The 24,562-nt window shown below is 41.3% G+C and overlaps 1 protein-coding gene across 1 annotated transcript in view; it reads right to left on the bottom strand.

Moving 5' to 3' along the window:
• Positions 1–24,562, bottom strand: part of xirp2a (xin actin binding repeat containing 2a) — a 77,529-nt gene that overhangs the window by 31,961 nt on the left and 21,006 nt on the right. The window contains exon 2 of the mRNA XM_076880561.1: positions 12,797–12,905. Coding sequence (XP_076736676.1) covers positions 12,797–12,905 — 109 coding nt within the window. The remainder of the gene's footprint in view (positions 1–12,796; positions 12,906–24,562) is intronic.

Raw genomic sequence — 24,562 nt, 5'->3', positions numbered from 1 at the left:
TCCCACACTGTCCTTAATACTTTGCGTATGACATCATTAGCATTAGCAATTTATAGCCAACAGCCTTTGTTATTTATGACAGCGGTCCCCCACCTCCGGGTCCCGTGAGTCGTTTGTCACCGGGCCGCGAGAGTTGAGGTTCGGGTGTGAAATTTATGGTTTTCAGGGTTTTTACAGTTTTTATTGTTAACTCGGTTTCCCTGGGTCTTTTCCTGTGTGTTATAAATAAATCTTCTTTTTCTTGGTACCGGTACTTGTTTTATTTTGTTGTATTTATCTGTGAAACCTTAAAGGCCAGTCCATGAAAATATTGTCGGACATAAACCAGTCCATGGCGCAAAAAAGGTTGGGGACCGCTGGTTTATGATACTGAATAACATTTTCATGGAAATACATCACATTCCTTTTCTTTCTTTCTTTTTAACATTTAGTCCTACACTCAGTTCACTGTGTTTAGAAGCCTGCTGTCACACAGGTCTTAGATATAATGGTGATCTTTAGTTAAATGTTGCTTGCAAATGCTGCCAAATCTTGAATGTTTTCAATGCGCTGAATGGAATAAAACTCTGTACAGAGTTGAATTGTGAGAGCATTTCTAGGTGAAACCTTTGTCCCCTTTAAAAACACATCTTGTACACTCTGCCTACCATCAAGGCTTTGAACCTTTTTTTAAAGAAGGCACCTTAAATGGACAGAAAGGCACTACGGCTAATGCAGTGTAAGGGTGTTCAGTGCAGTGCCTGCTGAGCAGAAGCCCAAAGGACTGAACAAGAAATCCGTAACCATCGAGGCACTTTTTTCTGTCCTTTCTTTCCTTATCCCTTTCCCTTCTTTCTTGGACATATGTTGCCCTAAAGGTTTGGCACAGCTCCTCTCTTAAACAAGTGACCTCCTGTTTGGGTCTGATCAGCCTGAGGCCATCAATTCAATCTTTTTAAACCTACATCCATCACAATACTTTAGAAAATACTATGCTGCACTACTCAATTCCATGCCTTTTCTGTCTGTACTGTTGCCTGTGATCATGACCTCATGTTTCCTAACATTATATATGAAACATAAGGTGTTCTATAGGGGCCCACCCCAAGAGGTGTTGTTTAGCAACATACTGACAAGAGAAAAGTGTGTCGTTATTAGGCTTTGGGAGAAAGCTGCACTCTGCTGATAATCCCACTGCAACCGCACATGGATTTCCTGTTCCTAAAGTGGAAAATAAACATACTCGAGTAGAATACCAAATGAAATGGCCTGAAAACATCCCCAAAATAAAATCCAGAGTGTGTCCACACCCAAAAGAGCTTTAAATGAAAGAAAGAGAAATATGTTTTTAATTCATGTATTTGCCAATAAAGAACTTTACTGATGCAGCCAGTGAAGTATATATACTGTATCTGGGTTTATATGGGCTGTCTTCATCAACTAAGACTCAAGAGGTACACAATGTCAGGATGTTCTAAATTCCTAATACTTCTATTTACAGATCATCAGAGTTCATTACCTAGCCAACTGATCCTGTTTCCTTATTGAACTGTTTTTAAACCATCTTTTTCTTTTTCCACAAAAAGCTGCTACACTCGATGTAACCTAACATTGACCATGAACACCACAGTCACTCAGAACCATTCCAACATAGTGCTCTGCTTGTCCCAAACACCTATGGTCCATACCCCGTAAGCTAATTGGTACTAAATCCCAGGAAACTTCAAGAACCTCATTCTCAACTATTACAGTAGCTTCTCTGCTGGGACAACAACCTCAGCATGGCAAAAGCTTGAGTAGTGGATGGCCACAGGGTGTATCCTCTCTGTAATCCTTTTCTCTCTCACCATGAACATGCTGGTAAAGGCTGTCGAGGTTGAGTGTAGAGGACCTCTTACCAGGTTGGATGTCAGACTGGCACCCACCCTAACGATGACAATCTGTCCAAGGATGTAAGTGGAGTCTGAAGGGCCATGAGAAGCTAATGACCTGGGCCTGCGTGAGATTCAAACCATCACACTACAGACTTCTGGTGCAGAAGAAAGGCAAAATCTCCCACAAGTTCTGCTTTGCACTGGGTAGCATACAGATACTTGGAAAAAAAAACATGAAAAATTAACTTGAGAGTATTTTGTACTTAACTGTTTATCAAATTTAATTACTTGTTAATATAAGCTGCCATAATGTTAATCTGGATCATTCCAGGCCATGCTTGTAGGGACTTTCCCTGTCCCCTCCCCCATCCTGACTCACCAGTCACTGGTCTCAAGATAGGATCAGTTCAGATTACGGATCAGGAAGTTTTGCGTGTAAGGTAAGAGGCATCGAAATTAAGTTATACTTTGAGAAGCATAAATCAACCATGGAGACACCTTCTGGAGGAAGGCACTGGTGTTTCCATCAGTGATATCTATGAACATCATTCTTTTGGTATGATGAAGTTGTTGCTGGGTTTCAGTAAACCTCTGAAACTCGAAGGATAATTTAAAAAGGTTGTGGTTCTAATGCAGTACTGATCATTTTTGACATCTCAGGAAAAAATTAACATTGCAGGTCACTAAACTTCCTGTCATGGTCCGGAGTCTGCGACTCCGTGTTTATGTTTAGTTTATTAGTATTCTGTGGTTTTGGTTGCCTTGGGTGTTTGTACTCTTCTGTTTCATGGTTCATGTTCCTATCTTCTGTGTCCCCCAGTCTGTGTTAAGTTGGTGGGTTATGTCATTGCGTGTATGTGTTTCCTGTTTTATTGTGAAGGTCTGCATCTTATGTGAGTGTTTTCAGTTTGCCTCCCTGATCGGCTATGTACCACAGGCCTTCAAGCTAGCTGTAGTTAAACCTTTACTCAAAAAGCCATCTCTAGACCCAGCAGTCTTAGCTAATTATAGGCCAATCTCCAACCTTCCTTTCATATCAAAAATCCTTGAAAGAGTAGTTGTCAAACAGCTAACATCATCTGCAGAGGAATGGTTTATTTGAAGAGTTTCAGTCAGGTTTCAGAGCTCATCACAGCACAGAAACAGCTTTAGTGAAGGTTACAAATGATCTTCTTATGGGCTCTGACAGTGGACTCATCTCTGTGTTTGTCCTGCTAGACCTTAGTGCAGCATTCGATACTGTCGACCATAATATCCTATTAGAGCGATTAGAACATGCTGTAGGTATTACACTGCAGTGGTTTGTATCATATCTATCTAATAAGATAAGATAAGATAAGATAAGATAACCTTTATTAGTCCCACACGTGGGAAATTTGTTTTGTCACAGCAGGAAGTGGACAGTGCAAAAGTTATGAGGCAAAAATTAGAATACAATAAGAATAAATACAGTACACAACTGTACAGAATAGAATAAAATAAAATATTATATACAGTAGAATAAAATAAAATAAATATACAATAAGATAAAAATAGAATACAAATACAAATACTATATACAACTGAGTAAAAATACAACGATGACAGAAAGGATTATTGCACTTAGTATTATTGCATATGTATGGATGTGTGTGCTTGATCAGTTAAAGTCTTTATTATGGAGTCTGACAGCAGTGGGGAGGAAAGACCTGCGAAATCTCTCCGTCCCACACCGTGGGTGCCGCAGTCTCCCACTGAAGGAGCTGCTCAGTGCTGTCACAGTCTGCTGCATGGGGTGGGAGATGTTGTCCATCAGGGATGACAGCTTAGCCGCCGTTCTCCTGTCACTCACCACCTCCACTGGGTCCAGAGGGCATCCTAGAACAGAGCTGGCCCTTCGGATCACCCTGTTCAGTCTCTTCCTGTCCCCAGCAGAGATGCTGCCGCCCCAGCAGACCACGCCATAAAAGATAGCAGAAGCCACAACAGAGTCATAGAATTTCTTCAGGAGTGGGCCCTCCACTCCAAATGACCTGAGTCTCCGCAGCAGGTACAGCCTGCTCTGCCCTTTCCTGTAGAGGGCGTCTGAGTTATGAGTCCAGTCCAGTCTATTGTTCAGATGAACACCAAGGTACCTGTAGCTGTCCACAGCCTCAATGTCCATACCTTGGATGTTCAGTGGTTGCAGTGGAGAATGCTTGTGCCTGCGGAAGTCTACCACCAGTTCCTTGGTTTTACTGGCGTTGATCTGGAGGTAGTTCAGCTGGCACCAGTCCACAAAGTCTTGGGTCAGACCTCTGTACTCCTTGTCGTCCCCATCAGTCATCAGAGAACTTCTGCAGGAAGCACTGGGTGGAATTGTGGGAGAAGTCTGCAGTGTAGATGGTGAAGAGGAACGGAGCCAGAACCGTTCCCTGTGGGGCCCCCGTACTGCAGACGACCCTGTCCGACACACAGCCCTGAGTCCTCACATACTGTGGTCGGTCGGTGAGGTAGTCCAGGATCCAGGTAGTGAGGTGATGGTCCACTCCAGAGTTGGGTGGTTGAGCCTGTCTAATAGACTCCAATTTGTTCATGTAAATGGAGAGTCCTCTTCACACACTGAGGTTAATTATGGAGTTCCACAGGGTTCAGTGCTAGGACCAATTCTGTTTACATTATACATGCTTCCCCTAGGCAGTATCATTAGAAGACATAGCATACATTTTCACTGCTATGCAGATGACACCCAGCTCTATCTGTCCATGAAGCCAGATAACACACACCAATTAGTTAAACTGCAGGAATGTCTTAAAGACATAAAGACCTGGATGGCCGCTAACTTTCTGCTTCTTAATTCAGATAAAACTGAGGTTATTGTACTCGGCCCTGAAAAGCCTAGAAATATGGTATCTAACCAGATTCTTACTCTGGATGGCATTACCTTGGCCTCCAGTAACGCTGTGAGGAACCTTGGAGTCATTTTTGACCAGGACATGTCCTTCAATGCACATATTAAACAAATATGTAAGACTGCGTTCTTCCATTTGCGCAACATCTCTAAAATTAGAAATATCCTGTCTCAGAGTGACGCTGAAAAACTAGTTCATGCATTTATTACTTCCAGGCTGGACTACTGTAATTCATTATTATCAGGATGTCCAAAAAACTCACTGAAAAGCCTTCAGCTAATCCAAAATGCTGCAGCAAGAGTCCTGACAGGGACTAGAAAGAGAGAGCATATTTCTCCTGTTTTGGCTTCCCTTCATTGGCTTCCTGTTAAATCCAGAATTGAATTCAAAATCCTGCTTCTCACATACAAGGTCTTAAATAATCAGGCCCCATCTTATCTTAATGGCCTTGTAGTACCATATCACCCTATTAGAGCACTTCGCTCTCGCTCTGCAGGCCTACTTGTTGTTCCTAGAGTATTTAAAAGTAGAATGGGAGGCAGAGCCTTCAGTTTTCAGGCCCCTCTTCTGTGGAACCAGCTTCCAGTTTGGATTCAGGAGACAGACACTATCTCTACTTTCAAGATTAGGCTTAAAACTTTCCTTTTTGCTAAAGCATATAGTTAGGGCTGGACCAGGTGACCCTGAATCCTCCCTTAGTTATGCTGCAATAGACATAGGCTGCCGGGGGATTCCCATGATGCATTGAGTTTTTCCTTTCCAGTCACCTTTCTCGCTCACTATGTATTAACAGACCTCTCTGCATTGAATCATATCTGTTATTAACCTCTGTCTCTCTTCCACAGCATGTCTTTATCCTGTCTTCCTTCTCTCACCCCAACTGGTCGCAGCAGATGGCCGCCCCTCCCTGAGCCTGGTTCTGCCAGAGGTTTCTTCCTGTTAAAAGGGAGTTTTTCCTTCCCACTGTTGCCAAAGTGCTTGCTCATAGGGGGTCATATGATTGTTGGGTTTTTCTCTGTATCTATGAAGCGCCTTGAGGCGACTTATGTTGTGATTTGGCGCTATATAAATAAAATTGAATTGAATTGAATAGTCTTGTCACGTTAATCACTCCCAGCTGTGTTCCCCACCTGTGTGTAATCTCCCTGTGTTCTCTGAGTGTATTTAAGTTGTGTCTTCTGTCATGGTAGTTGCTGGTTCGTCTGTGTTGTTTCCCCTCCGTCTCCCTGCATCTTTCCATGTGTATTTCCCCGGACCTCCCTGCATCTTCGTTTCTGGTCTGTTTTGTTAGTTTTTCCCAGTTTAGGCTTCAGTTTCATGTTCCCAGTGCCTTTGTTGTTTGTATTTCTTTCGTTAATAAATACTCACCTGCACCAGAGCTGCCGCGTCCTGGTCCTACATAATTCCACACGGCTTGCCCCGGCAAACCGTGACACTTCCAGGACTGAACTATGAGGTAAATCGTCCACCACTTCTTTAATAAGATGTTTACTTCATTTCCTGTTTTTTTTTTATTGATACTTTCAGAGATTTTACTATCTGTTTACCTTAGTATAAAAACTATGTTAATTATAATGTCACATAATTGAATATGCTAGATTGCGTGGTCAATATGCAGTTTGGTGCCAAGCACTGTCTTTAAATCATTGAGCTATTTCACATATGATTACTTTTAACTTTTTTGTGTTTGTGAAACATAACTGCCTGATTTCACCTTATAGTTTCATCTATATTGTTTGACTTTACATGTAGAGTTGTGATTCTTGCTTTTCTTTCACTTGATATCATAGGCACCAAAATTACACAATTTAAAAACGAAATAAAATAAAAACAGACCTTATTATAATGTTAATTGTGTTCAAAAGCATCATTTAAAGCATAGGTGTCAAACTCTGGCCCAATTACATTTGGCCCGCGAAGCCATACCAAATTACTATTACAGCTGGCCTACTGGTATTATACAGCTAATATATTTATTGTTTAGTATTAAGCTTTGCTTGTTCCATATTCAGTTTTCCAGCAAAACGTATTTGAGTCTATAAGAAAAGATTCATTCTTATATCTGGAGGAAGATTTTTTTTTTTCAATAAATATTAATGTTAGCCCGCGACTTTGTTCCAGTTTTGAATTTTGGCCCACTGCGTATTTGAGTTTGACACCCCTGATTTAAAGTCTTTACAACAGCGTAATGAGGCATTTAAAAATGAGAGATTCCGTAAATTTAATATTTAAGAAAGCAGAAGCTCTATACTTGTCAAAATAATACAAGTAGACAAAAACTTAAAGTAAGTGTTAATATATACATACATATATATTCATCAACACTTACTTTGATCTTGTAAAAAATAAATAAATAAATAAAGCAACAGCAAGTGAAAGCATACCTTGACAATGACCAGAGAAAATAATCGAACTTCAGTGTCCTGGTCAAAAGTATGTCAGATAAGCAACATATTCACCAAGAGTGAAGAGAGGAGCCATGTTTTTATTAGTGTAATCCTTGTTAAACATCTGTGGATCATAACCATTTACAACTATAAGACAGCTAAAAATGGTTTCATTTAAATGCCAATGAAAAAGAAAAATTACATACGCTTCTCTGTATATCAAACCTACAACTGTACTGATAAACATGAAACAACCTCACACACATACACGATATAGTTAAACCTCAAAATTCAATTGCCAAACGTCATTTGATTTTAATCTGCGACACATAATAGCCACTAAGGGGATCAAATCTGAAACTGGCAGGAAGAAAATCTTTGTTTTCCTTCAGGATGATAATATAAAGACATCATCATTTGCCAGGCAAATCTGAGAGATTAATTAAAACAAAAACAGTCTTCTGGCAAATCTACCTCCAATTGGCAGCATTTTGAGATGTTTCTCTTGGGCACATGTCTGACAAGTTTAACCAGCCAAAGATTATATGTGTGTGTGTGTGTATTATATATATACATACATACAAGCACGCATACAAAACTGTGAAATAATAGAATAAGTAGCAGAATTTAACAATAAAAAAATAAAATCCTATTTATTTTGCACTACTCTGTATGCCACAAAGACAGCAACAGTGTCATAGTCGTGCAATATGAGAGGCAACATGTAAACAAGCATGCTTGTTTAGAACCAGTGTGGGGACTTAGAGGTGAGCTTTGCATCTGTTTAAAGCACACTTACGCTGTTGCTGTGCTTTATTTAAACTTTGGGGCTTTGCAGGGTACAGCTTCAGTACCAATACCCTTCACCGCTACTGTCAGTCATTTGATCTGTCACTGTTTTCACCGTCAACTTGTCAGCCAAGACTAAAGCTGTCGATCAGTCAGGACAACGTTGGGGATCGTCAACAAGTTCCAATTTTAGATGTGGTGCCGAGATTTAGAGACGTGCAGGGCGACACAAAAGCCTCATTGATCTAAGGTGGAGATGGAGAGGCTCTCAGCCTGCCTACTTGAATATGCTGAGTGTCAGCATGCAAGACTGAGTTCAGAAGTATGAGTTTGCATACACCTTGATACCACTGAGGCGCATCTACCCATCTGTAGATTTGTATCCTCTACATGCTTCTGGACACAATTTTTCAGTGTCAGTGACACACTAAAGCACTAAAAATACGACCCCCCCCCCAACAATAGTAGCTTTTATACAGATCAATAATATAGTTACATAAGAAAATAATAAGTTAGGTTACACTCTTTGCATTCATACAAACTGTGGATTACATTTAGAACGTGAATGGCCAAGTAAGTGAATCATAAACTCTGTACTTCTGCAAAGTGTTTTGCAAAATGTCTTGTCTTTCTTGCTCCTCACTCACCACTGCTATATGTGGAAGAAGCAGGCAGATGTTTATAAAGCTATACCAGATATTTGTCGTGGGAGTTGGCAGTGACTAAAACCAGCACTGAAAATGATACATTTTTGTCCAGTCATATGGACAGAAGCACAATTCCAAATTAAGTTTAATATTACTCTTGAACTAATCCGTGTATAAACAAGCCACTGTTCTCCAATACACCAGCTTGATTAACTACTGGTTAGTGGCACAAATACCCATGGACCCCAAAAGACCAAACCGAATAAATTGGATGATTTCCCAGCATCATAAAATTTTTGCACATTTGAAAATTTGACAAAAATGTCTCAAAATACTACAGGCTGTACTGTCAGTAGGTTTGGTTCAGGCACTTAAGTTTAAGTTTCCTTTATGAGATGCACAAAAAACACTCTTCCTCTAATCAGCCTCATCTTTGTAAACCCTGCAATATACTGTATTATTTAAATAGTTCGTCACTGTAGTCTGGTACTGTTAAAAAACTGTAACCCACATAATTTCCTTAGGGATTATTAAAGTGTTCTGATTCTGATTCTTTTAAAATTCATTTCAGTACAATCTCATTTATAGTGTCAGTTTGCACTAGCTGTCATTACAAGATAGAAAAGTAAAAAGACAAGAAACTTCCAAAATCGAACATTAAAACACCGAACAGAGAGACAAAAACGTAACAACAACGCAGGGCAGCAGGATAACCTGAAACAAGAAATATAACCATAAACAGAACCCACAGCTGAACTAAAACTAAGACGAATATACACTTAACCCTTTAAGACCTACCATAGAACCAAGGCCGCCAGAGCTTACTTTATATTTTTACATGCTGTAGTGCCATTTTTGGGAGCATTTCAAGTTGCTATACATCAACACAACTGTTATAGCCCATATTTTAATAATATATATGCATTAAGTCCATAGTAACTACATAAAAAAATTTAAAATCATTTTTGTTTTGTTTTTTATATATATTTCTACTTGGAGAAATTCAAGAGGTTTACCCCTCGAAACTTTAAATACAAAAAAGTTGCAAAAAATAGTTTACAATAACAGGAAATTTATTTTGAGTGTCTTCATAGTTTTATTTTTGAGATACACCATTTTTTATATACTGCAGGAAAAACGAAAAACAATCCTATGATGCAAATTTGCAAAGAAAACAGCATGTGCATCAAAATAAACTATTTTAAGCAGTGCAATTTGAGTTCTAAGCATCCCAGAAACTATTCAGAAACACAACACACTAACTACACAAGACAACACATGAACTACACACTCCGAACACGCTAAACGTCACAAATCTCTCACATCTCAAAACTTGCTCTCTCTCTCTCACGCTCTCTCTCGCCGTCACTCCTAAAACTTCCCCGTCTTCCTAAACAACCAAATGTCATGTTGTCATATTTTTTTTTTTTTTTGATTGGTCGACATGGTGCATTTTTCCACCAACACCAACGGGCTGCTTTTGTTTTGTTTTTTTATTTTCATAAGCAGAGAGTGCTTGCTAGCGCTGTCCTTAGACAGTAAACGTGAAGAAACTATTGAGGAAAAAACACTTGGATATATTGTTTATCATGACTCTGGTTTTACGTGGCCCATCAACACAATTTAAAAACTGGTATATATCAGCTTGTTGCTTTGTCATCTTGAAGTGGTCATGTGATTGGCTTACCACGACTACTTTATTGTTCCTCGGTCAAACAGCAGCACTCATGCGATTGTTTTGCCCCCTAGCTCCAGGTGTTGTTCCAAAAAGTGATAGTCTGCCAGAAAGTGATTGCCTCCTTGGGAGCGCGTGCAGCTGCTTAATATGGAGCCCCTCTGATGACATCGTCCAAAAAATAAATATATTGTGGCCACAAAATACTACTTCGTCAGCACGAAATGGGTATAACATGCCCACGAAATACTTATTTGTGCCCACGAAACACTTGACCGATAACCGTGATCCTTCCCAGGCCCTTGCAGTTGGTTAACAATAAAATCTATCCCAGCGTCCAGGTCCTACTTACGTCTGTAAAGCAACTGGGCTCTCAATGTCCTGTTTAAATGTCTCTCTGTAATAATGGTTCCTTGCATTGCAGGCTTTTCAAAATGCATTTGTAGCTCATCCCCAGCCCAAAATAAAACTCAATCATACTGTCTTTGTCCATGGTGTATAGGTTTAGCCTACTCTTATGCTTATATCTCTACGCAGCTCTCCAGGAATTGTATCAATATGATGTACGCACGTTATCTATTTTGTTGCCACAAATACGTAATTCCTTGCCACGTTATACCCAATTTGTGCGCACGTTATACCTATTTCGTGCCCTTGAAATAGTATTTCCATCCATCCATCCATTCGCTTCCGCTTATCCTTTTCAGGGTCGCGGGAGGCGCTGGAGCCTATCCCAGCTGTCATAGGGCGAGAGGCGGGGTACACCCTGGACAGGTCGCAAGTCTGTCGCAGGGCCAACACACAGGGACAGACAACCATTCACACTCACATTCACTCGCACATTCACACCTAGTGGCAATTTGGATTATCCAATTAAACTATCCCCACAAGCTGCATGTCTTTGGACGGTGGGAGGAAGCCGGAGTACCCGGAGAGAACCCACGCAAACACAGGGAGAACATGCAAACTCCACACAGAAAGACCCCGGGCTGATGGTGGAATTGAACTCAGGACCATCTTGCTGTGCGGCAACAGTGCTAACCACCGTGCATAGTATTTCGTGGCCACACATAAGTATTTCGTGGGCACGTTATACTATTTCGAAGGCACGAAGTAGTATTTTGTGGCCACAATTTATTTATTTTTTGGACCATGTCATCAGAGGGGCTCTGTAGCTTAAAGCTGTAGCGCCCAGATTACTTACGTAGACAGCTACTTCCGTGCAACTGGTATAAAATGCGGTAAGCTGAAGACAGCTGAAGACAGCTCGTTAGTAACGGTAAAGGCGTTGTAATGATAGAAACAGTAATTAGTTAGATTACTCGTTACTGAAAAAAGTAACGCCGTTACTTGTAACGCCGTTATTCCCATCACTGATTAGCAGTAAAATCAAAGCACTGCTCCACCTAAATTCAACTTGACAGAGCAGCTAGCATGGATGAAAAATCTTTTGCTGAGAGAGCTGGGAGCCTTTCAATATTAACTGCACTGGTCAGTAATTTTTATTTAGTATGGAGCACTTGTAAGACCACTATTTTACAGCTAGAACAGTAGCGTCTGCTGCAGGGATGTACTGCTCTTGATTTTCTGGCTCATTTTGAACATATAATTCTTTACATTACCTTGAAATCTTTAGTTACTGTAGCCATTAGCAAGTCCTGTCTGTAATGTAGCCTCAGACATCTTACTGGATTACTTTACTTTATAGGCTTATCTTTATATGTCACTTTGCATACACAACTTCTGCTTTCTGCTATGGGTTACTATACGGGTTATGGGTAACACATAATAATCAGCAGAATTACTTTGGAGTATTGGAGTTTATAACATCTCAAGTTGTATGAGACTTTTTTGTGTATGAAAGAAAGGTGATTTTTTTCAGGTTTTTTTGCTGTCCTGCTATATATTGCCCATGATTAAATTCTGTAATTTGATAAAGTTTACATTTCCAACAGGAACACTTAGTAAAATAACCAACCACTCCCACTGATTTTAATCTCATCTGAATACAGCTTGCTTTCTTGTGTGCAGAGCATTTCACCTTTGTGAAATAAAAGTGTCACAGATTCCACGCTCTACTGTAATCCAGTGTTTGAATTTTTAAATTGCGCAGTTTCATTTTAATACTTTAATACTTCAGCAACACTTAAATCTTATTGCAAGCAACTGTAAATCTTACTGCAAGCTCCACGTGTGTGTTCACTGCTATCGGTGGAAGGCAAAGTGCAAGTACCCGCCATACTACTGCTATCACAAAAAAGAAAGCACCACATCTAGCGAGCCCCAAGCTCCCCATTAAAAAAGCTGCCAAGGAGGCAGCCTTATCTGGAAATGAGCAATCTAGTTTTCAAAAGCTGCTTTCTGCCAAATGTTTATCTAATAGAACAAATAGGACAAAACATTGCATTAACCATCCTGCAGACTCGGTTCTTTGGATGACAGAGTAGTGTAAGCATGATGCAATTCCAGAGCTATCATGAGTTATAACAAGTCTCATACTGCATCAAAGCTTTATGAAAAAACAAACAAACAGCAACTTTAAAGCTTTGCAAATGAAAAACAAGAAAATACTCACTAATACTAGCATCCTGGGGTGAGTCCATGGCATGATCTGTTGACAGGTCAGTTTGAGCGAGGCTGCTACTCACTCTTTTGGCTGGGTAGGTGTGGATGGCTGGGACTTCCTGGTCAGAGTGACAGAGAGAGACAGAGGACTATCAGAGGAAACACCTTGCTTTTTCAACAGCAAGATGGAGAAGTGACTCTACAGGTCATCAAAACCAGCTGGCATGGCAATGTCATTACACCCTATCACACATACACACACAGACAGAAAAACACATGGTTACATACATACCTCAAATACAGTCAAAGTGACATTTAAGCTCCAGTTAGACCGAGGTACTGACATCTAGTCTCCACATATGCACAACTACACACGGATATCTGAGTGCAACCAGACCCAACCTTGAACACAATTTAAACATTAAGCATTGACTGGAAAGTTAGTGTAAACAGCATTTGGTTGAATTTTAATGGAGCCACTCTCGCTCTAACTGCAAGTGCTTTCACAGGCTGCTATTGATAAGAGGTACACTGGTAAGCAGCATGTCCTTGGTGTACTCGTGCTTGTTTTTCCCCAGGAAGAATTTTGTCAAAACTTAGAAGTCAGCCACTGCAACATGCCTATTCAGTTGCAAATCATCCCCACAGAGAACAAGCACACCTGTGTCTGAGTGTGTGTATCCTTCTCTTTGCAAATGTGCGGGTGTGTTTTTTTTCATTTGCAAATCAAATATATCTCCCACAGCGGTTTTTCGACAGTACCTAGTTGGGCGTCGACACAGAAGGACAATAAACACTCTCAGCTCTACACACGTAAAAACCGTGTGAAACATATACACATGCATGCAAACCTGTGTCTGTCTTGCTTATTCTCATTTCACTGTGCTGAAGGTGTCAACCATAATTTCAGTACATGCAGCAAAGGACAAAACATTGTCCTCAAAAATCTCATTTAGCAAATCCCTGAAAGACATGCATGGCTATTTGCATATTTTCCTTCGGTATCACATACACAGACACACACCATGGGAATACAGGGATGCAAGCATAATCTCCCTCTTTCTGTCACTGCTGTTGTCCCTGGCTTGCTGAAGTAGCACTCACATCAAATAAAGCTCAAATCAGAAAGTGCAGCTCCCCAGTGCTTTAAGTTTGACTGCTGATTTTTATACTCAGTATGTTGTCTACAACACAATGATATTTTGCTCACTGGAAGATGTACTGTGCAACTGTATGCTTTAAAGGCCACTGTGTGAAAAATGTGTGCTGGTGTGATTTCCTTACTGCTGGTTGCAGGAGTGAATGCCACTGAAGGAGCCATTAAACATTTACTTGTCTTGACTATCTGATGGGTTTGTTTACTCTTCAATAAACTGTGAATACATATGGTGAGCTGGTGAGAGCACTTAAACATACCAAAGTAAAGCATTCTCTGTCCTTTTATCTTAAATAGTGTACATGTGTAAACAACCAGCTGCGTGTCATACAGCTTCTCACACATCTGTTCTTGTTCCATCTTGTGGCTGGCGTTCGCTATTGTCTCTGGAGGCAGAATTGATGCAGCTTGACAATGGAGTCATTGTAATTTTTTAAGATTCCTCAAGGGTGTATCTCTGTCCCATGCATAATGCCTGGAGCTTATCAAGTTGAGAGGCCAGCAGCTTGCAGATAATTGTTTGTACATTCACAATGTAGCTAAACCTCTAGCTTCCACTGGTTCTGCTTCCACTGAGAGTTATCAACTATTACAGTTATGAGCAGTGCTTAGTGTGGAAACATTTATCCTAATGACAGATGAGCTTTCTCTTCCTAACTACGTCAGTCAACATGTGTGATATACAGAGAGTAACGCCTTACTGTAATCTGCTTACTTTTTTCAGGTAACGAGTAAAGTAAGGGATTACTATTGCAAAAACGGTAATTAGATTACCGTTGCTTTCCCGTAGGAACGTTGCGTTACTAAAACCGTGATTTTTTTTTGCGAGAATGTCTCATGACAGTGACGTAAGCAAGTGCGAAGTTCGTGACAACAGCTGTGTGCAGATCAACAATGGATCATAAATCGAGTGCAGGAGAGAGTATGAGCGTGCAGTGTTTAAAGCGTGGAAGTACTGATGTTACTTTGAGTTTGATTCCATAAAAAGTGACAAAACAGAATTTATTCCATTTGACAGACTAGTTGCACAATATGGGATCAACAAGACAAGATTTTTAGAATATCAACAAATTAAATCCATAGTAAAAAAGAAATTTAACCTCAGTCAAGTTGAATTACAAACACCACTAAGTGCGGCACATTTTCTTACTCTTAAATCCCCCAAATTATTATCTAAAATATACAGAACACTTTCTAAATTAGATGAATCAATATCCCTTCCTATTGCAAAGTGGGAAGCAGATTTATCAGTCAGCTTAGACCAAAACTTCTGGTCTCAGATTTGCTTAAAAACCTTTAAATTAATTAAAAATCCCAGTCTGCAATTAATACAATACAAAATACTACATAGAGTGCACTATACAGGTCATCGGATGTTCAAGATGGGCTTTACATCTTCCAACAACTGCTCACACTGTCAAGGCAATACACCAGACAATTACATCCACGCTCTTTGGTTCTGTCCACCAGTGCAAAAGTTTTGGCGCGAGATATGTGAAGACTTATCGAAGTGTCTGAAATGTAACATTCCAACCTCCCCTTAGTGTGTTTACTGGGCAGCTTAGATAATGTCACTTCAGAAAAGAATATAGCCCATATGATTTTCACTGCTCTATGCATAGCCAAGAAAACAGTCCTCATGAACTGGAAAAATAAAAATAATCTTAATTCTAACCAATATAGAAATTATCTATTAGATTACATTAGTCTTGATACAGCCTCTGCCACCACATCAGATCAATTGCTCTGGACTCCTTTTATCAGCTCCATCACCTAGTGGGGGTGGGGGGTCATAATTTGGTCCCACCTTCACTGTTGTGATTGGTGTGGGGGTAGGGACAGGCTTAGGGCGTCGGGGGGTTCCCCGGAGGCATCTTCCTTGGGGGGCTCAACCCGAGGTAGCGGTCATGTCCGGTTGGGGGCTCTGTTGGCTCTCAGGTGACTGTTTCCTCGCGGCTGCGTGCAGCGGGGCTAGGGGAGGGTCTGTGCTGACGGACGTGGGTTACTGACCTGGTAGCCTGGCTGGCCCTGGGTGGGTCCGGGATGGGCGTGAGGTTCTGGGGGCGCTCCGTCTCTGGGCTGGGGCCCGGGCCGGGCCTCGGGGGCTTGGATCCTGGTTGGTGTGTTGCCGGGGTTGTGGGCGGGTGGATGCATGGGGGCCCGGCCCTGGAGCAGGGTGCCGCCGGTGCGTCGAACCACCTGGGGGGCTCTTCAACTGGTGGGGGAGATGGTCACATCTTGCAGGAGCTTTCCTCTCTTCAGGAACTCTCTCTGCAGGAGGGGGAGATACAGGAGAGGTGGAGGAAGATCTCAGCCTGGGCGTTTACTGTCTTATGTAGTCTGGAAGATGAGTGGATGGTGGGGTGGGTGCAGTTTTCTCTGTGGTGGGGTTGGGTGGACTGTCCCGGGCTCTGTGGGGCCGGGAGGCGCTGCTGCACTGGGCCCCGGTCTGGATGGGCCTGGGCCCCCTTTCCCTGGCGGGTCGCGGAGTGTGGGAGTGCCTACTGGGGTCAGCGGGGGAGCTGGCCCCAGGGAGGGGTTACCTGCCCCTCCCTTCCTTCCCTCCCCATCTCCAGCTGCCTCTCTCTTCCCGCTCCACCACAACCACCCACACATGCAGGGCCTTGGAGTAGGGGTATGTCACCAGGGTGCAGAGGAGGCTACCCCCCCCCCCCCCCCCCCCTGTCCCCTTCTGGCTGCCTCTGCCTCAATTTTATCCCACAACTTAGACATTCACATTATTCACACTCTCATTACACATACATATAGGATCTTGGGGGTGGGCACAATCACGGAGTCCAAATTACCATCAGGGTGTACACCTCACCCCTGGCGTCGTTGCCCACCTCTCAATTTTAAATACACTTAGACATTGAGGGCTATCAGGAGGGACTATGCGCTTACCTGCTGCTCCTTGGCAGGTAGCTCCATGCCCTCTTGGGTTTTAATTGCACCTTAGAACACACATGCATCAACACTACAATGAGCGAGTGGAGGGAGGTTTGGAGTCTTCTCCCACCCCCATTCTCTGCGGCCTGCTGGAGCGGGAGGGCTAGGTGGAGTTGGCCGTCCGACTGCGGTCTGGAGTGTGGGGCCTCCCTGCTGCTACGGAGTCGGGGTGGTCTGCCTCTCCCCACCGCAGGGAAAAGGGTAACACCACCTGGGTCTGGGTGCAGTTCCCCCCTCCAGGGGCAAGGGTACCTAGACCCGGTTTGTAGAGTACGCTTGGGGAGTGTGATCGTGTGTACAGCATCTCTCTATGTCTGTCTCCACGTTGGTTGAGTGTGGAGTGAGTGCATATGAGAGCATGAGGGGGGGAATGGATGTTTGTGTCTGTGTGTGCCTGTATGTCTGTGTCTATATGTCAGGTTGGGTATCAGACGCCACCTCTCTGGGGACACCTCAGGCCCTCCAAGGTTTGGAGGCCTATCTCCACCTACCACCACTTCCCCTGCCGGTGGCGGACTCCCTCAGGTGTCGGTGCGTTGGTGGTTCCTTGTGTCTGGGGGTGGGCGTCCAGGTACACACCGGCTCACTCCTTGGCGGCCGCTTATCGGGGCCTGGAGCCTGGGGCTCGCTCGGGCCCCTTCGGGGGTGGGGTGCCCCCGGCCTCTCGGCCTGGGGCTCGGTCACTCAGGCACAGCTGGCGGCCGGCGGAGCTCACGGGCGCGTCACTGCAACTCCCCCTGGCTTCTGCTCCGCGGCTGCTGAGTGAACCCTCATCTGGGACTCTCCTCAGCTCTTACTGGAACAGTGGCGCGGCTGCCCCTCTGTTGGTCTTCCATGGTTTCTTGTGTTCTGGGGGCCTCTGGATGTCTGGAGTTTTGATCTCCTCCATACCTGCTTCACACCCTGGAGGACGGGGCTGTGGCCCCCCCCACACTCCCTAGCAGATCGTTACATGGAGAAACCTTTGGAATACAAGCGCGCTGATCCACACAGGTATGCACACGGGTGTTCACTGCTCGTAGACCCAAATTACACCTTTCTTGGCTGCTACTTCGAAGCACATCTGTCCTGCGTGCTGCACAACAACATTGAATATTTAGTATTTACTGCTGTTTACACTTAGCTAGATTAATGCGATGGTGTTGTGTTTAGTATGTTGCTTTGTTTTTTTTTTGGTTTTTTTGTCTTTTTTTGCTTGTTTTCTATTCTTCTCTCAACAGGTGATCCAGGAGATTTTTATTTTTTTTCTCCCCCCCTTTCTCACTGTCCCTCTCCCCTTCTGTTTTTCCTTTCCTTCCTCTTTCTTTCTCCCTTTCCTATCTCTCACTCATGTCTGTCCCGTCTGTAACATCTGAAAATAAAATATAATAAATAATAAAAACAAAGATCGACCAAATGGACCAATACGGCAATGCCACGATGATCCATTTGGCAAAGTAAATCCATTGGGTATCCTTGTTGGTCTTCAGACAACAATTCTGATGGCTAAAGAACCAAATGGGACAGGCGAAAAAAAAAAAAAAAAAAAGTGACAAAAACATTAGTGTCCGTTGTGCGTGGGAAGAAAACTTCTTTTTACAGCGAAAAAAAAAACTAAACTTCCAAGCAAGCACCGAGTGCACTATGACATAATGGGAAATTCACAGAGACACTCCCGGATTCTTCCACTTACCACCGCGGCACACCTTCACCAGGGTAAACCTCCGCCTACCCAACGCCTGCTTTACAGGTGAAAATAGAGCAAAAGGACAGCTAGTCTTTGACTTTATTTATTTTCTGCTGTGTTTTACTTGCATCTATTTGAAAGAGTGAGTGTAAAAGGAAAAAATAAATAAATTATGTGCTGGAATGTGCAGAAAATAGGTTTATATATTAAACAAATTTCTTCCAGTCAGAGAATGTTGCATATAATTAAATTTAAAGTTAAAAGATTAAAACTAATAAAACAAGTTTTAAAAAGGGACCTTTCCATTTCATTACATTTTATATGATGGATTATGTAGAAAAAGTAGAATTGGGCTGAAAGATCTATCGCTTTATCACCTATTCAGGTTGTAAATCGTGTTTTTAAAAAGTAACCAAGTAACTAAGTAATTAATTACTTTTGAAAATAAGTAATCAGTAAAGTAACGGGATTACTTTTTTGGGGAAGTAATCAGTAATTAGTTACTGATTACTTTTTTCAAGTAACTTGACCAACACTGGTGATATAAGAAAGTTTTAATAACATATTTAACACATTAGTCATAAAAGCTTTAATGAGGAACTCCTGCCATGTCCAGTTTAATGGACATGGCAGGAGTTCCTGGTGGTGCCAGAGAGTTGGTGATCACTAAATACACCAAGTTTAACTTGCTGTTTTTCTTATATGCCATCTTCCTTTCTACCCCTCAGCTGTAAGAGGTTGGATGGGTGGGCAGCTATTGTGCGCACCCAACTTTGTGAATGTGATAATTCAAGAACGAGGCGAGATAGGATTTTCAAATTGAAACAATAGGTGCATCTACTACCTACTACCAAGGTCAGAGGTCACGTTTTCTGAAAGATTTGCACATGTGAAAACTTATGAAAGAAGTCATCCAAGATTTTCACATTTATACCACATGTGCATCTTTAGGCGACTGAGAAGTAGCACTGGTGACTCATAGTAATTTCAATAATACTTAATCTCACTGTAGATATTAGCAGTTAATTACTCACTGAACACTCAAGCCTTTTAATTCAGTGCAGATTTTTTTCATGAACACATTTGATATGTTTTTAAATCAAGATGTATTTCTCAGCTGGTTAAAAGCCATTTGTTGTACATAGTATTATGACTAAAATCATAACACTAATCATAATTGCAAGACTGTCATTTTTTATGATTTATTAAAAAATATGTTACACATATTGAACATTAAAAATATAACGAAATGTATTTTGAAGTCAGTCTAAATGTAGCCTGCAGACAGTCTGTGATCTGAGCATTTTATGTTGAAACCTGCTCACAAATTGAGATTCAGTCATTATGCTGTCAACATTACCAAAAGTACGGAGTCTGAAATTCAGAGTCTGACTCTCTGCATACTTTCCACTGAAAATCATCTAAATCAGTCTCAGTGGGTCGACCACTGGACCAACCACCCAAAATTATCATAGACTGTGTAATGGTGCAGCAAACTGTATTTGATTCAAGTCCACTTGCATATCAGGATGGATCCAACATGGAAAAGGATAACAGAGATTCTTTATTTAAAATAGCTCATCCTCCCAAAATTATGCTGAAATTTTTCAAATCTATAAAAGCTGAGGCCTTTCTTTTAACATTTGGCTTTAGTGATAAAACATTACATTCATTAAATACTTGGAAAGCCATTCTGCATTTTTTAGTTCAGTAACTACCAATAGCAGTAACTCAGTAAAAGTGGGTTCTCCTTCCTGCCCTCCTATTTAAGATAAATATCAAGGTCTGTCACATGTTCATATTCCTAGATCCACTGGATTCAAACGGAGGGTTTGCTCTTTACTTACCTGTTGCCATGGTGAATCCTAGTATTGGACTCTGATGGAGATGGCTTTCTTTCCTTACTCATGTATCTGCTTGAACTAACCCTGATCACCTTTTTGGAATTGAAAAGTCAGTTGTTGACCTCAGAGTTAATGAACTCTTTTAAACAGAATATTGATTACAGCCAAGCCGATATGGTCTTTGACTTGGCCCGTCCAAAACCTTCTGTTTTCCCCCCCTGAAAAAGTTATTTGTTGAGTGTGTTTTCATTCTTTGCTGTATGATCAAGTTGTTCTCAAATATTTTGAATGTACTTCTCTTTAATGTAGCAGAAGACAGAAGACAAAATGATTGCATTAGGCTTCTATATTCATTCTGCTAAGACAGTCATAAATTACATCATCAATAAAAATGATTTAGTCTGTTCCAAAACGGTGAATGGACTGGTTCTTATATAGTACTCTTCTACTCTATCTGACCAGTCAAAGCACTTTATACAACTTGTCTCATTCATCCATTTACACTCATTCATGCAAACACTTTTTTTGCTTTCTCTATGAAATGCTTTCTGTCGAACATTCATACTTTAGATAGATGCATTAGAGAGCAACTTGGGATTTGTATCTTGCCCTGCAGACTGGAGCAGCCAGTTATGTTCAGTTCAGCTTTATGTATATAATGCCAAATCACAACAATGTTACACTTTTTATTGTACCCTACAATAATAGAGAGAAAACCAAGCACTTGGGCACAGTAAGGGGGGAAAAACTCTCTTTTAACAGAAAGAAACCTCCAGTAGAACTAGGCTCGCTGAGGGCCGCCATCAGCCATGACCAGTTGGGGGTGAGGAGAAGGAGACATGACAAAAGACACTGTGGAAAAATGACATTCCTTTAAACAGTGGAATGTGGTTTTTCCACCCTTCCTCATTGGAGGTCGTTCATGATGTTATGGATTATTGTTTTGGGGTCTGCTTTACTTTTCATCATTAGTCTGTCAGCATTATTCCTTGGTTTGTTGAACCTGAATAGGTCCCTGGCTTATTGCTAAGTTTGTTGGATCCTTTTAATCTCTCTGTTTTGATTTTGCATGGACTCTTGTTTGTATGAGCTTCCCACCAACTCAACAAAAGTGCATTTTAAGTTTATTCTGTCAGTAATGTGTCGATTGCATGTTGTTTCTGATAACATCCTATGGTCTGAACTCCAGACATATACATAAGAAATATGAAATTATTTAATGTTTTTTCTTCACTGTACAAAACTGGTAAAGTCTCATAAAAGTGCAATATAAATTGTGATCATATATTTGTTTTCTTTGGGTGCTATCAAGATTTACAGGAAAAGGAACACATTTGTTAGCTATAGGAAATTGAATGAACTCAGAAATTTTGACCTCAGGAATTAGAAGTGAGGACTGCTGTTATCCATTTTCTGAAATACAATAACATGATGAACAGTAGCGGTGCTATAGCACAATGTCTCATGCAACTTTAACCAAGTGCTATGTAGCTTTAAGTCCCCACCATAAGTTCCCTTTGGCACAGGCTGCTACACATGAAGGAGGAAGAGGGAATAATGATAGCAGTTATATTAGGTGGGGGAGCCTCTCTGGGCATCTGACAGAGTGATAGAGTTAATAAGGGACAGGGCCTGGTGAAATCTGTCGAAATGTGGTCGGCCAGCCTGTCGCAAGAGATAATCCCTGTAGGAAAAAAAAAAAATCAGTGGATCCTCTTAAGAGTCTCAGCTAATGAAATCAGTGCTTGCCATCTGGGACCATTTCACATGTGACAGATGCTGACAAAGGGGACAGTCAGACCTGTGATGGTGAAACCATGGCAACTGGAAACACTAACACTGTGTAACCTTGCACCTTTACAGCAGTGCCTATTAGAGGGAGACACCACCTGAGCATAGAGCATGTGGGGAAACTGTGAGTTCATCATCACACATGTAAGGACTCTTTACATTTTTCACTGATTCCTTCACATCTGCTGTTGACATTTATGTCCTCTAACAAGAAGTGCTCATATGATTTTAATGATGTGTCAAGACACATAGAGTCTCTTTAGATAGCTGTCCACCTCGCTCTCTTCAACAGCTATCCTCTGCCTGTCTCCATTCGATGGCATACCTTCTGTGAAAATCAACCCTTTCAAAAAGTCAGTTAAGACTGGAGTCTAAAGGTTTTACTTTTCACATCCCTGGAGAGACAGCATGGGTGTAGGGTATTGTCTCAGCTGTACCCCAGTAACAAACTGATATCATTTCAGCTTGGATGGAGTCTTAAACTGAATCACGTGGTTTTTATGTTTTCACAAAGGTCAGCTCTCCACTCCAATTTGGATTTCAACTAGGGTTTGGCTGGAGATAATTGGGCATGAACCAAGGATTAAATTAAGTTCTTGTTGGACTGTAAAACTATATCTAATGCACCATCTCCTCTATATAAAGAAATATTGTCCCTAATTGCTTAAGTTGCTAAGTCGCTTCTTTCACACCAAAAAGTCTTTTAACAAACCGCTCGAAGGTTCTATACCTTGAATCATCATTTCTGTGATAAAACTTAAACACAGTTTGACTCTTAAGAAAGACTGTCTGAAAACAAGTTTCATCACCCTGCATTACAACCCTGTCCACACACACATTGCATATGGAGACTTGGACACATTGCAAGGGAGTAGTGGGTATCCTTTCACAGTTATTGTTCCCATGTAATGTTGTGATTGTGTGCTATTTTAACTCAAATCATTATCTTTTTCTAAGCCTAACCAAATGTGAACACAATGTTAAACTAGTGCAGCTGTGAAGGAAAACCAAAACATCCACGCAGGACATTTTTTTCCTTTCAAACAGTATTTGCTCTTTGCTTCTTATTTAGTGCCATCAAAAAGTGTTGAAACAGCAAAGCCAGTTTGTTTGTGCTGCTGACTATCCCCAATGTTTTTGAAATATCTCTGATGGATTTCCCCCCTTTGCTTAGCTTTAGAATGGTAAGCTTTCATCCTAAAAACAGCTCTCTGGTCTTCATTTTGGATGCTTAATGACTAAACAGTAAGTTATATTTGACACACCTGGGTAAAAAGAAACACCTTTGATGCAAAATGTGTAGTTTTGCGTAGACATAAATAGCACAGAACAAATCTGAAAATCTGGTCAAAAGGAGTACCCTCCTGAGAACATAACCAAGATGGTGGAGGTGTAGTTGAACCTCAATCCACTGTGTTTATTTTTTTTACTGTTTTCAGAGTGTTTTACTAGCTTTTAGACGTGCCAAATGATCTGAATGTATATAATGGTATTGGCAAATTTGAATTTTCCATCCTCTTAATGAAAGTAAAAAAAGTAAAGATGACACAGGAAAAACATGCTTAACAATGTTATGAGTGTTGATGTTGCACACTACACTTACTCTGTTAGCAACACTTGTCTGAAATACCACAAAGACAACAAGCAGCTGATAAAAGAAGAGTCACCAAACCATAAATGAGTAATCCACGAGCTGTTGTGAGAGTAAACACATACTGTCACATTATCCAAGAAATAACTAGGATTTCTGTAATATTTTAAACAGCGTATGCTGATAATATTTCCTGATTTGAGACATTATTGTGCAAAATGTTTATCTTGTCCTGTTACAAGTAATAGTGGTCGATACAGTTTTCTCAAATCACCGTGGTTACGGTGTGCTGAAAACATCACTTTGCCAAAACTAAGAGCTGCTCTGCACCTCTCCTGCGCCTGACTATCTCAGAAATTGCTCCAAATGTTTTTGCTGGAGTTGGTGAAGCTACAGCAGCAGTTCAGATCGATCAGGTCAGCTAGTTCGATATCAAATGTAACACATTGGAAAAGAGAGGTTATCTACCTAAACAGAACGTACTCCTTAAACTCCTTTAAATGTCTTGTTTTTGTGCTGCTCGCTGTTCATTTCTGTCTCCCTCTTCGCTTTTGTTCTCTTCTTTTCTCAGCCCGCTTTCCCTATACTGTCCTACCTGTCATTTTTATTCACTGTTATTCTGCTTTCTTTTCTTTCTTCTTCCCTTCTTGGGGTTGTGACAGCTCTCTGGACTGCCTGAGCTGAGTATGTCAGCAGCTTACTAGTTATCTCAATTGCAACGAGGTCAGTGGTGGTCAGGATTGTGCTACAACAGCTGGGACCAGTGCTTCCAAGATCTA

This window comes from Maylandia zebra, linkage group LG23 (genome assembly GCF_041146795.1).
Source record: "Maylandia zebra isolate NMK-2024a linkage group LG23, Mzebra_GT3a, whole genome shotgun sequence".
In the NCBI taxonomy this organism is placed as follows: domain Eukaryota; kingdom Metazoa; phylum Chordata; class Actinopteri; order Cichliformes; family Cichlidae; genus Maylandia; species Maylandia zebra.
This window is presented reverse-complemented; position numbering and strand designations above follow the sequence as displayed.